The sequence below is a fragment of the Giraffa tippelskirchi genome, chromosome 2 (genome assembly GCF_054371585.1).
Source record: "Giraffa tippelskirchi isolate mGirTip1 chromosome 2, T2T-mGirTip1v1.2.pri, whole genome shotgun sequence".
NCBI classification, from domain to species: Eukaryota; Metazoa; Chordata; class Mammalia; order Artiodactyla; family Giraffidae; genus Giraffa; species Giraffa tippelskirchi.
This window is the reverse complement of record NC_137276.1, coordinates 10,422,299-10,435,841: the sequence shown is the minus strand read 5'-3', so window position 1 is coordinate 10,435,841 and position 13,543 is coordinate 10,422,299. Positions and strand designations below refer to the sequence as shown.

Sequence of the window (13,543 nt, the reverse complement as noted above, 5' to 3'; positions counted from 1 at the left end):
AAACTTCACTTCCCCCAAATTAGTCATATTTGTAAATATTTCTCTTTTCAAAGGATCTGGTAACTAGTTAAGTTCAAGCAAGAGATTAACTAGTCTGGTGCGCTGCCTGCATAGAAATGCCACTTAAATTACCAAAAAAAGAAAAAGAAAAAAATAAACGATTGTTTTGTATATTACCAATTCATTAATAAATTAATGTCATATCATTTTTCCCTGAAAGCAAAAGTACTTTTCCACCTCTGCTCGGTGAAAATTAAGAAATTCTGTGTAAGAAACAGCATTTAGCAAATAGCTATTTTTAAAAAAAGAGAGACCAATTTTCTAGGTGCGCTGGGACATCCATTTAAAATCAATACAAAAAATAATTCCTTGTAAATATATAATATATATTTATACATAATTTGAATATATTTACATACATCCAGCACCTATATACTGCAATTGTGCTCTATAAGTGTGCGCTGACATATATTTTCTCCAATTATTACAAAATTCACAAGGCAGGCAGAACGTGTGTTTGCCTCAAGTCCGGCTGGTCCACAGCCAGAACCCACAGTGGGTCATGAGCACGTGGTGGCCCATGGGAGTCCATTGCCCCCACAACCTTCTTGTTCTCCTGGTGAAGATTACAAGTCTCCAACTGGATAAATTCTTTACACGTGTGCCGATCACTTTTCCAAATATTTACTCCTTTGATCCATATATACAAGCCAAGACAACAGGCTCCTGGAGGCAAGGCCCTCCCTGCTCAGTACAGCTAAGTTCCTGACGCCACCCTGTTTGGGGACAGGGGGACAGGCCCATTCATGTTTTAACACTGCCGTTTCTATGTGGATACTGAGGAAGGCAGGGTTCGTAAGGCATGGGGTCCGGAGAGAAAACAGAATCATCTCCCGAAGAGCAAGAACTCCTTGTGTCAGGGTAACTAGGTGAATACTGTTCAAGAAGCTGACTGAGGTCCAAGTATTCCTGAAAGAAGGGAAGAGAGACGTTTTATTTCATCTCGGGTCAGGATAACAAGGTGAATACGGTTCGAGAGGCTGACTGAGGTCCAAGTATTCCTGAAAGAAGCGAAGAGAAGACTTTTATTTCAAACACAGGCTCTTGGGATGTTGATATGGGAGTCGGGACAGGATGGGGCACCCCCAGCAGGGAGAGACCCGCCCAGCCCAGCTCCCGCAAAGACCACCTTGAGACCCCGACTTTATCTCCTCTAGGTTACCCTTCGCTTTTCCTCCACAACCCATCTCAAACAAACTATCGCCAAGTGGGGAACCCTAATACCCAGCCGAGTGGTCACCTTGATGGGCACAGACCCCAGGACTCACTGATAGACCACAAGGTTCAAATCCATGCCCAGCAAAATGGGGAAGATATAAGAAGCTGTGGAAGTTCAGAACCTCTTTCCAGCGCTGAGACCCTGAATATTTATGTCACGAATTACATTTTACTATTGTAGCTTCTAGGATAATTTAAGGGGAATATGTCTTCATTCAGTGGGTAATTTCACAGATGCAATTCATTACTCTCAGAAGCTCTCTGAGTTGAAAATGTAAACAGGTTCAAAAAAGGCTTGGATAGACTCATGGGTGTTACATCCATAATGGACTGCAAAAGAACAGTTTAGGAAAACGCAGGTTACAGTTCAAAGTTTTGCAGTTTTGAAATTCAAAAAGGGCTCTTCTGCTCCCTGAAGCACTTAGTGGTGTTGCTGTCAGAAAACCCACCCAATGGCCCCCAGATAATATTTGTTTCGACTTAAAACAGGGTGAAAATCTTCTACCTGCTCTTGTGCGGCCCGTGAGCTAAGAATGGCTTTTAACATTATGAAATGGTTGGGAAAAATAAGAAAAAAAACAAAAGAAGAATAACATCTCATGGTATTAAACTATGTAAAATGTCCTAAAATTTAAATTTTAGGGTTCATACAGTTTTATCTGAATGTAGACACATTTATTTATTCATTTACACATTGTCTGTGCCTGTTGCTACAGAGATTCACAAAGAGGCCCATGAAGCTGAAAATATTGACTGTCTGGCCCTTGACATAAAAGGTTTGCAAACTATGAAAAGATTTTTAAACTGGGGCACTACTGGGTCTCACTGCCTCATCTGGGCTAGCATGTTGGCGTGCTTCTGCTCACACCCCCAAAAGCCAAGGAATATACCATGATACATGGTTTTGCTGAAAAGGGGACAAAAAGTGTAGACCACAGCACAACCAGCCTCAGTGTTATCAGAGAAGGGCCCACAAAATGTTGGCGACTCTACATTTTAACAGACAGAAAAAAAAAAAAAAACACAAACCCAAACCACTCCTATAATTCATCACTAGGTTTGGCAAGAAAGAGAGTCCCCATCCAAGAAAGGGGGATGTGTCAGCTCCAACAACATCAGCATGAACCGCACGACTGGAAACAAACATGCCCACCACATCAAAAGAGAACTTTTTTGCTTACAATGATAAAAAATGAAATTTTGTCCTAAATGGAACCATTTTTCTCCAGCATGTGGTAATGATTTTCGGAAGGAAAGAACTTCGATTTTTATATCCGTTAGACAATATGGCATTCTGCTTTTTTTTTTAATTTTAGGATGCTAGATGTAAATTTCAGGGTGAAAACAGGCCCACTTTAAATGTAAATATATAAATAAATGGCATAGAGCATGGACACAGGATCATCAAAATGGAATTTCAGTGCTTTTTCAGTTTCTAACTGAAGCCATAAATGTTCAGATCTGATAGGGAAAAAAAAAAACCTAGGGATATCAGTGGATTCCAAGTCTAGGGTTAAAGGAACTTATACTAGAAACAACAATTTTGGCAGGAGAAGAAAGTTGGTTGTTTTTTTTTTCCCCCCTTGAACTGTTCCTTTCCTTTCAACTTCTGAAGGTCAGCTGTATTCATTTAAACGCAATCTCTCCCTTTATCAGCCACAGTCAGACACACAGATAATATTGCTGGCTTAAGGCTTCAAATCACCACATTTAATTATTAAAAAAAAAAATCAATCTGAAACTATTAAATACATTATTTTTAAAAAATGTATTCTTTTCCTTCTAAAATGTTTAGGCAGTTTTAACGTTTTCTGTTGTTATTAAGACAATTGCGGGGGTTTCTCCCCTTGTCTGGAGGAACACTGTTCTATATCCTCATTAAATATCTCTAATTCATTCACTATTTCTCTCTATTGTGGGTTTTTCTGGCTTTGCTGGGTTTATCATCTTTCCTGCTCACATCACTTTCTTTCCACAACCAAAGATCACTCTCTCTTCATGGTGAAGTAGCCACTGACATGGCTGAGTGTGGACAGTGAGTGACAGAAGAGGGTTTCTTTTGTTGTTATAGGTTATAACTATTTGATAGAAAATACATATTTTATCAAAAGTTTTCACTTAAAAATCCTGTAAGTCACTCACTAAAGGAGTGACTCTGTGTATGTTTACACTATGACCACACAGGGTTATGTAGGTCTATGTCCTGCATTATATAGAAGCTGGAATGGCATAACATCACTGCATCCGGGCAAGTTCATTGGTAATGGACCATCAGCAGCCCTCAGAGTATTGACCAGCAGCACTCAGAGTAATGACCAGCAGCCCTCAGAGTACTGGCCAGCAGCCCTCAGAGTAATGACCAGCAGCCCTCAGAGTAATGACCAACAGCACTCAGAGTAATGACCAGCAGCACTCAGAGTATTGACCAGCAGCCCTCAGAGTAATGACCAGTAGCACTCAGAATAATGACCAGCAGCCCTCAGAGTTCTGGCCAGCAGCCCTCAGAGTAATGACCAGCAGCCCTCAGTATTGACCAGCAGCCCTCAGAGTAATGACCAGCAGCCCTCAGAATACTGACCAGCAGCCCTCAGAGTAATGACCAGCAGCCCTCACACTAATGAGCAGGGCAAGGAATCCAACCAGCACAGAAACGCCAGCTCCTTCCCACTCAAATCCAGATGCTGCAGTTTTGGAGAGTTCTTTCCCCCTCCCCATCTTCCTACACACACACACTGTGGACCCACCACCCACAAGCCACAATGAGGGGCAGCCTCAGGTAGGGCCCTCTGTGTCTGGTTTTGTGAGTCAGAACTCTCAAGATGAAGCTCCAAGAAAAGTCAGAGTTTGGGAGGAACACGGTTTTACTCTGTCCGAGCCCTGGAACAATGATAAACTATACCCCAGACTCCCACTGGGGAGGCTGCATTTCAAAAGCTGCACAGAGGCTCCCCAGCAAGGACCCTTGGCTTCTGGAAGGAGGCTCTTACCTCGTTGGTCGTGAGTGTGAGAATTCGATCCAAGTCTTCTACCAACTGCTTGAAGGTGGGTCTCTGTGAGGGCACCGCATGCCAGCAATCTCTCATCATCATATACCTGGAAGAGATGGATTTCCTTGGTGAGTTAATTCCCTGAGGACTAGGGACGTGGCTATAAGCCACTCTTAACAGTTAGTATGGAGAGATGTCCTCAATTATGAAAATATATCAGAACTTCCCTAGCATCTGAATTAGGAGGTGGTAATCCACTCTGCTACAAGAGGCACTGCTTAGGTCCTCTGAAAGGCACTTTGGTTTACAAAAACATCACTTTATCCAAAATGCTTTAGGATGGTATCTACACCATCAAAAAAAGACACTTCTGGGAATTCCCTGGTGGTCCAGTGGTTAGGACTCAGCGCTTTCACCACCAAGGACTGGGGTTCAATCCCTAACCAGGGAACTAAGATCTCACACGCCATGCGGAGTGGCCAAAAACCCAAAGAGACACTTCTGTGTGTTTTCCTGGTTGACTTTCGGTATCCCTGTGGCAGTGACTTATCACAGGGCATCACATTTCCACACTTCTGGACACTGTAGGGGCAGGTGGGAATCCCGCCTTCCCTCCCTACACACCCCTGCCAGGGCCAAAGCTGCTCTACCGTGGGAAGAGCCGTGTAGGGGCAGGTGGGAATCCCGCCTTCCCTCCCTACACACCCCTGCCGGGGCCAAAGCTGCTCTACCGTGGGAAGAGCCGCGTAGGGGCAGGTGGGAATCCCGCCTTCCCTCCCTACACACCCCTGCCGGGGCCAAAGCTGCTCTACTGCCATCTGCCTGACACTCTGGACAAAGGCTCCTCAGTTTCGAAAAACTAGAGTTTGAAAAGCACAACATTAAGGCAAGGTTCTTATGAATTAATCTATCGTCACTGTGCTATGCCTTCGCTTCCTGATTAACTCTTGGACAGGCCTAGGTTCCCAGGCCTTATCTTGATGATGGGTTTCAACAGATCCTCTATAGCAGAAAAACCCCCAGGAATGACAAGAAGCACAATAAATGCCTTTATATAATATACTATAAAATGTGACCATTCATCTGACGCCCACTGTGCACCAAAAAGCACTCATGGGATTACTGATATAAAATCCCCATGAAACAATACCCAAGAGACCGCAGTCTCTGGAACAATCCCTCTTCTTAGTTGACACTGGGAGCTGGGAGGAGAGACTCCTTTTCAAAGCACTGATTTTACTGCACAAGACGCTTGTCACCAACACAAGTAATTCCACTTAAAGTACAGGGTAGGTTTTGCTCGAAACCAGTTTTATAGTCAGATGAGGATTAATAGTCAGACCTGGACAAATTTTTAATCCTCTGCACTGAAATATGGGTAAAATATAGGTAAGCAGACACTAGTTCATTCACCATGAGGGCTGTGGTCAAAATCCATCTATAATAGCAATGGTCACAAAAGAGGCTGCAGAAGCACCCACTCTCTACTCACAGTGCAGAGGCCACAGACCACTCATGAGAAATGGAGGCAGCCCCACGGATCTCAAGCTTATGTATGAGGGAAGGCTTGATGTATCTTCCTGTCACGCTGAAGAACAGCAAGGACAGCACAGCGGCCCAGGAAGGTAACTGTGGGGCTCACTGTGGAGAGCTGGGAGCCCTCGGCCAAGCACCCAACACCTCAGTGGTGTAAAGCGCACTCCATACCACCTCAGAAGGATGCTCTTTCTTTTGGACTGTCAGGACTGTTCATGGAACTCTCTATCTCAGTTCTGGGATTGAGCCCAGGAAGTCTCAGCAATTCTTTTTCTCAGGACATATTTGGAAACCTGGGACCTTAGGAAACCGAACCAGCTGGGAGAAGTGTTAGTGGCGCGGCGGGTCCCCTGGGGCATCAGGCAAGACAACAGCCCTTACAATTCGTTGGTGCAGTTTGCTGGCTTGTCCATCCTATGTCCTTCCTTAAGCAGCTTAAAAAGTTCCTCCACGGGAATCCCTGGGTAGGGCGAGCCCCCTAACGTGAAGATCTCCCACATTAACACCCCGAAGGACCAGCTGCAAAGAGGGGAGAAAACAGCATTAGTAATCCATCCGAATCACAGAAACCTAAACACACCCAGTTAAGAAAACAAACTCCCCCTCACTTCTTACATTCAGAGACAAATGACCGGGGCCCTCCTGCAGTTCATCCAACCTGCCCCTTCCTGCCCCTAGAAAGCATCCCCAGATGAGGACGAGGAGATATTCTGATGGAATTTTCCATCAGCCGAAACAGATAAGTGATGGTAAACCATCACTCTTTGGGGGGGGGGGGGAAACAAGGGGTGGAGATTTGGTTCTTTCTTCCTCCTTCCACCACTTTCAAATAAAACTCTTTGTTTGTATGCAGTGTTATCAACATGAGCTTCTAAGCTGGAAACACACCCTCACTGATTCTATTAGGGTGAGTTTCAGAAATGAAACTGACTTCAGTTTTGCATACAGAAAGAGAGGCAGCTCACTGCAAAACTGGAAACCATAAGGCTCTCCTCCTAAGACTGCTGAAGAGAACCGGTGGCCATGGCATGGGCTCCATGCCTGCCCCAGAAACCCTCCCGCCCACACAAGGAAGAGTAGCTCAAATGACTTTTTAACTTTTGGAATAATTATAGATTCACAGGAACTTACAAAAATAGAACGGCAGGACCCTCTGTACCTCTAACCCAGTTTCCCACAATGGTAACATCTTTCGACCAAATTTCCAAAGCTAGAATTCTAAAATACCGCTTGGAGCCTAGCCCTGATAGTATTTTTAAGTGTATCATAATTGATATACTGTAGAGTTTTCACTCTATTGCTGTAATGTTATCAAGGCTCCAAAGACAAGGTTGGACATTTTTCAAAGGATGAACAGGGATCAGGCTCCGTGGAGACTCCCTGAGTGGATCTCATCCCAACCAGTCTCCCCCTGTAAGGACAAACCTAGGATGGGGAAAATACGACAAACTGCTCTCAAGAAGGAAAAGTTGAAGAGCGCGAAGAACATGCCAACAGCTTGGCAAATTAGATAGCAGCTTTGTACTTGCACATCCATGAGTAAGTTCAAGGGGGGAGCTTCCGCTCTGGCAGGACCAGGTTAGCGGTTCCACCTCCCGTGTGCTTTGAAGCCAGGCAGATTAGTAACAGAGCATTGGTTATCAGCCTAGCAGAAAATCCGTCCTTTCTAAGGCTGGCTCCTGCACCTTTTCTGCGTGTGTGAAATGCAGCAGGCACCAAAGAAGGAAGGAAGGCGAGGAACAGACACAAGTCAACCCCAGGGAGAAGGCAGCGACAAGGGAGTTACTCACACATCGCTCTGATGGGTGTACACTCTGTCGAAAAGGGCTTCAGGAGCCATCCACTTGACCGGAAGTCGGCCCTGCAAGTGTGGAAGAAATGTAAAACCCAATATATTAAAACCAGTTTACTTTAGCAGCCCCAACGGGGCTGTGCCCTGTTTATTTTAAGAGCTGACACTCTAATGGTTTTTGCTGGAGAGTCATTAGTGAAAAAATACGCTCCAAAGGGACTACGCAGAGTGTGGGAGATGCACAGATATGGACACGTTGATAAAGGGTCGTTTCCTTGTGATCATACATCTTCCCCAGCACATAGACACACCCTGGCCAATTTCTAGGTGAAAATTAACCCAGAAACTCCCAAGCTTCAATCTTTGCTAGGGAATTTCCAGACAATGAGCCTTATGAAGATCCTAGAGGCTGATTATTCAGTATATAAAACTGGTTCACATTTACTAAGAGAGTCTTAACTCTTAGTAAGAGTTAAGCCTGAATTTGCTTATTGAGAAGTTTGTTAGGAGTAACGCAAACGAATGGGAATAAAAAGGCATTGGTCGTTCTAGTTCTGAACATTTATCTTTCACCTGGAACACTCCGTGCCACCCCTCCAACCCTCTCCCACCATATCATCACCGTAGACTCACATTTGTGGTCTTCTTGTAATAGTCTATATTGTTGATATCTCTGGCCAGTCCAAAGTCAGCTATTTTCATCACGTTGTTTTCTGTTACCAAAACATTTCTGGCAGCTAAATCTCGATGAATGCACTGAAATCAAAAAAGAAAAAAAAGAAACTTGTTTCAAAATGCTACAAGGATAAAAAGGTAACACAGGCACTTCTTACAATGTAGACAGAAAATACAACTGAAGTCAAAAACTGGTGTTTCTTTTCTAATTAAAGACTAAGGCCCCAACTATTTCAAACAGCAAAGGGAGATAAGAAACCACATCCCTTTTTAACTTCAGTTGACTGGCATCCTTCACACTGTTGAGACTCAAATGCAATTTTTCCCTCTCTGAAGATCAGGACACTGTTTTCTTGCTCATTTTTGAGGCTGTCCCCCTGCTGAGTTCCACCCCATCCCTTCTCTTGGCTCACTCTCCTCCTCTCTCCCCACCCCTTCAGATTCCTTGGCTTAACTCCTCTCTCCCTCAAAACAGAGGACCTGCCCCATTAATTTTGTGTATTTCCATACATCCTCATGGCTCCCATTCTTAGATACATAGGAAAGATCTTCAAATTCTTATCTCTATCCTGACCTCTCTCCTGGGATCCAGATTCTCACTTTTATCAGGCTATAGGACATTTCCACATCCTTTTGGCACCTTAAGTTCAAGGTCTCTATTCTTATCTTTTTGGTCTTTTTCATACACACCTGTGATATACACACCAGAATTCTTTACACACTCCTCCCGAGTTCTTCTTGATTTCAACTCCCAAATGCCTCTCCAATTTGTCCACCCACCTCCATTCCCACTGCCACCCGCTTAGTCCGGGGTCTCATCACTGCCCACCCCCATCCCCTACAGGAGGCCATACTATCTGCACGACAGTCTCTGTGCTTCCAGACTTAGCCCTATTGCATCTTTTTTTCTGTTTCCCTCAAATTTTGTTTCTGAAGGAGCTGATCACATCTATTCTGGGCTTATATCAAAATGTTCAGTTCAGTTCAGTCGCTCAGTCGTGTCCAACTCCTTGCGACCCCATGAATCGCAGCACGCCAGGCCTCCCTGTCCATCACCAACTCCCAGAGTTTACCCAAACCCATATCCATCGAGTCAGTGATGCCATCCAACCATCTCATCCTCTGTCGTCCCCTTCTCCTCCTGCCCCCAATTCCTCCCAGCATTAGGGTCTTTTCCAATGAGTCAACTCTTCACATGAGGTGGCCAAAGTATTGGAGTTTCAGCTTCAACATCAGTCCTTCCAATGAACACCCAGGATTGATCTCCTTTAGGATGGATTGATTGGATCTCCTTGCAGTCCAAGGGACTCTCAAGAGTCTTCTCCAACACCACACTTCAAAAGCATCAATTCTGCGGCACTCAGCTTTTTTCACCGTCCAACTCTCACATCTATACATGACCACTGGAAAAACCATAGCCTTGACTAGACGGACTTTGGTTGGCAAAGTAATGTGTCTGCTTTTAAATATGCTATCTAGGTTGGCCATAACCTTCCTTCCAAGGAGTAAGCATCTTTTAATTTCATGGCTACAATCACCATCAGCAGTGATTTTGGAGCCCCCAAAAATAAAGTCTGACACTGTTTTCACTGTTCCCCATCTATTTCCCATGAAGTGATGGGACCAGATGCCATGATCTTAGTTTTCTGAACGTTGAGCTTTAAGGCAACTTTTTCACTCTCCTCTTTCACTTTCATCAAGAGGCTCTTTAGTTCTTCTTCACTTTCTGCCATAGGGTGGTGTCATCTGCATATCTGAGGTTATTGATATTTCTCCCGGCAATCTTGATTGCAGCTTGTGTTTCTTCCAGGCCAGCGTTTCTCATGAGGTACTCTGCATAGAAGTTAAATAAGCAGGGTGACAATATACAGCCTTGACGTACTCCTTTTCCTATTTGAAACCAGTCTGTTGTTCCATGTCCAGTTCTAACTGGTGCTTCCTGACCTGCATACAGGTTTCTCAAGAGACAGGTCAGATGGTCTGGTATTCCCATCTCTTTCAGAATTTTCCGCAGTTTACTGTGATCCACACAGTCAAAGGCTTTGGCATAGTTAATAAAGCAGAAATAGATGTTTTTCTGGAACTCTCTTGCTTTTTCGATGATCCAGCGGATGTTGGCAATTTGATCTCTGGTTCCTCTGCCTTTTCTAAAACCAGCTTGAACATCTGGAAGTTCCCAGTTCACGTATTGCTGAAGCCTGGCTTGGAGAATTTTGAGCATTACTTTACTAGCGTGTGAGATGAGTGCAATTGTGTGGTAGTTTGAACATTCTTTGGCATTGCCTTTCTTTGGGATTGGGATGAAAACTGATCTTTTCCAGTCCTGTGGCCACTGATGAGTTTTCCAGATTTGCTGGCATATCGAGTGCAGCACTTTCACAGCATCATCTTTCAGGATTTGAAATAGCTCAACTGGAATTCCATCACCTCCACTAGCTTTGTTCGTAGTGATGCTTTCTAAGGCCCACTTGACTTCACATTCCAGGATGTCTGGCTCTAGGTGAGTGATCACACCATTGTGATTATCTGGGTCGTGAAGATCTGTTTTGTACAGTTCTTCTGTGTATTCTTGCCACCTCTTCTAAATATCTTCTGCTTCTGTTAGGTCCATACCATTTCTGTCCTTTATCGAGCCCATCTTTGCATGAAATGTTCCCTTGGTATCTCTAATTTTATTGAAGAGATCTCTAGTCTTTTCCAATCTGTTGTTTTCCTCTATTTCTTTGCATTGATCGCTGAGGAAGGCTTTCTTATCTCTCCTTGCTATTCTTTGCTATATTCTTGCTGTATCAAAATCACTGCCTGTCTATTCAAATCCTCTGTCCAGTTCTCACCCAACACCTGGCCCCCACACAGAGCCCAACCTATCTGTCACATACACAGAGGCCAGGCACTGAAATGCTTACTACAGGGCAGCCGACTCATTGTTCTGATGCAATCTCTTCAGTCTCAGAAAGCTCTAGTCCTTATAACTTCTATATTTCCTTTTTACAAATGATATGCTTTTGTAAGCTATTGAAAGCATTTTAGTTGTAATTTAATATACCAAAATTTCATCAGGATGCATAATAATCAAGGTCCCAAAAACCTCCTATTTTTGAAAATAGTAAGGTAGACAGAAGTAAACAAACATCCCTAACAAACCCTTTTACACAGGTTCTGGGCAAAGGCAAACTATTATATGAAGGAGAGACTCTTAGCAACCCCTCTGATATGGGTGAGATGGGGCTGATTTTAGATAGATACTCTAAGAAACAGACGATTAAAAAAAAAGAGCAAGCCAAACTCTCTCTGAAGAATGAATTAGGGATAATTTTTTTCTGCCCACCCTCCAACTATTCCTTGTTGTTATCTGCTTCTGGGGCCCCCTGGATGGGCTAAGGTCACTGAAGGGAAAGCAGGAGAAGGCCACAGGCTGCCTGTGTCCGGCCAGAATGGAAGCAGGAAATGTGAGAGCTCCCAGAAGCCGCCTGGGGATCCAGTCGGGGCGGGAGCTGGGTTCCTGGTTTTGGAGACCTCTTCAAATGGAACTTCCAAGTCCTGGGCCAAACTCTCCCGGTGGTGTGCTCCCTGCCGACAAGACTCTGTGCGTTTGGCAAGCCATGCGGTCAGAAGAATCTGGCTCCCTGTGCACAGGGCTCCGACCACACATAAGGGCTCAACTCCGAGTCACCATGATGGCGACCTCCATTTTCACTGTGAAAGCCAGAACCCATCACCAGCCTCCTGCGTCCCAGGGGGCTGGGAAACACCAGAGCCCACCCTCTGGGCTGAACAAGAAGAGGCTTGGAACCAATACCCAAGAAAAAGAAAATAATCAACGTCAAGCCAAATTTCCATCATCTGCAGAAATCTGAGATGTTCTCCAGTGCAAAGAGCTGGCCATTTTATATAACTAGAGCTCTTAGAATATTTGGTATTCCATTTTTTGAAATAAACATAGGTCAACAGGTCCCTAAGGGAAGGAAAACTAATACCTCTATGACCCTGACAGTGTGCTGGGTGCCTCTGCACAGTTGATCACATTAAATTTCCAAGGCAACTTATGAGATGGGTGTTATCATAGCCATTTTAAAGATGAGGAAGCTAAGCTTAAAAAATAAAAAAAAAAAACCAAAACCAGAAAAAATAAAAACAGCTATTTAAGTTAAACACCTTGGAGGTTTAACTGTCCTTAAGATTTTACAAAAAAGAAAAATTAGTGTACTTTGCACTAAAAATAGAAAGGCTTGCATAACTGGGATAAAGCTCAAATACCACATCACCCATTGTATTACTGTACACATAACAGCATCTCTTAACTTGTCCATCTCCAGTGTCTCCAGCTTAAGCGCGGGACTGCAGGTTCATCTCTACACTCCCAGCACAGAGCCTGACCTCGTCAGTGTCCACTGAGCTGAATTTCTAATTACACGCTATCAGCAGTGAGCCAGATGTCACAGCCAACAGTTCCTCAGGCGGGTCTCTAACAAATGCATTGCCCTCCACCAGGACAGAATCCATGTGGCAGAGTTAGGATCTGACCTGTCCCCTGCTTCTCCATTTTCCACCATCAGAAATAAGCCCTCCAGTTTTGGAAGCAGGTTCCACTCAGGGTACCATTCTTAAGATCCTCATCTAGAACCTGCTCAAACCTGTTCTAGGCCCTTAATTACAGGTGGCCTTTGGCAAAGAGCTTGGGAAACATGACTGCAAAGCCTTAGGAAACAGGACTCTGTCCCCTCTATTCCACCCTGGGTTGGCAAATGAAGCCTCAACACAGAGCATTTCGTCTCATCTTCTTGGTCTTTTTCATATACACCTGAGATATGCACACAGAATTCTTTAATACACTCCTCCCAAGTTCTTTTTTATTTCAACTCCCAAATGCCTCTCCAATGGTCCTCTTCTTGGTCTAGAGAGGCGGGAGTACCTGAGAGCAAGATAGCTGAGTAGAAAACCAAAAAGCCAGGTCTGGGACCAGCCTCTTCATTCTCTGAACTGACGAGTCCCCATCTCAGAAATGAGCACAGCGACACACACACACCTGGGCTCAAAGGCTTCCTGGAGTTTCCTAACAGTGCCCAGCATCTTTACCCATAGAACAGAGATTTAAACATACCTGTTTCTGAGTTATTCTGGGCTTACGGACAATACTGTATGTAAAATGTTTGCCCCAGGCCTGGCAGACATTAAGCTCTCAAAAAGTGGTAGTGATTAGTAGTATGATTATTATTACAACACTACTAACAAGAGTACTTTCAGTTTGTCATTCTAAAAAGTATTCTTTTCCCCA

At 44.2% G+C, this 13,543-nt stretch overlaps 1 protein-coding gene across 10 annotated transcripts in view; it reads right to left on the bottom strand.

The window, feature by feature from the left end:
* Nucleotides 1–668: 668 nt before the first annotated feature.
* The window catches only part of FGFR2 (fibroblast growth factor receptor 2), a 101,833-nt gene continuing 88,958 nt past the window's right edge, over nucleotides 669–13,543 (bottom strand). For 7 of the 10 annotated variants that reach the window (XM_081534632.1, XM_081534637.1, XM_081534676.1 and 4 more), the window contains 5 exons: nucleotides 8,227–8,349; nucleotides 7,592–7,662; nucleotides 6,183–6,320; nucleotides 4,266–4,371; nucleotides 669–969 (listed from right to left, as the gene is read on the bottom strand). In XM_081534632.1, coding sequence (XP_081390758.1) covers nucleotides 805–969; nucleotides 4,266–4,371; nucleotides 6,183–6,320; nucleotides 7,592–7,662; nucleotides 8,227–8,349 — 603 coding nt within the window. In that variant the 3' untranslated portion in view covers nucleotides 669–804. Of the gene's footprint in view, nucleotides 1,062–4,265; nucleotides 4,372–6,182; nucleotides 6,321–7,591; nucleotides 7,663–8,226; nucleotides 8,350–13,543 lie in introns of all 10 variants that reach the window. The other 3 variants (XM_081534648.1, XM_081534696.1, XM_081534718.1) reach the window with 1 other exon arrangement.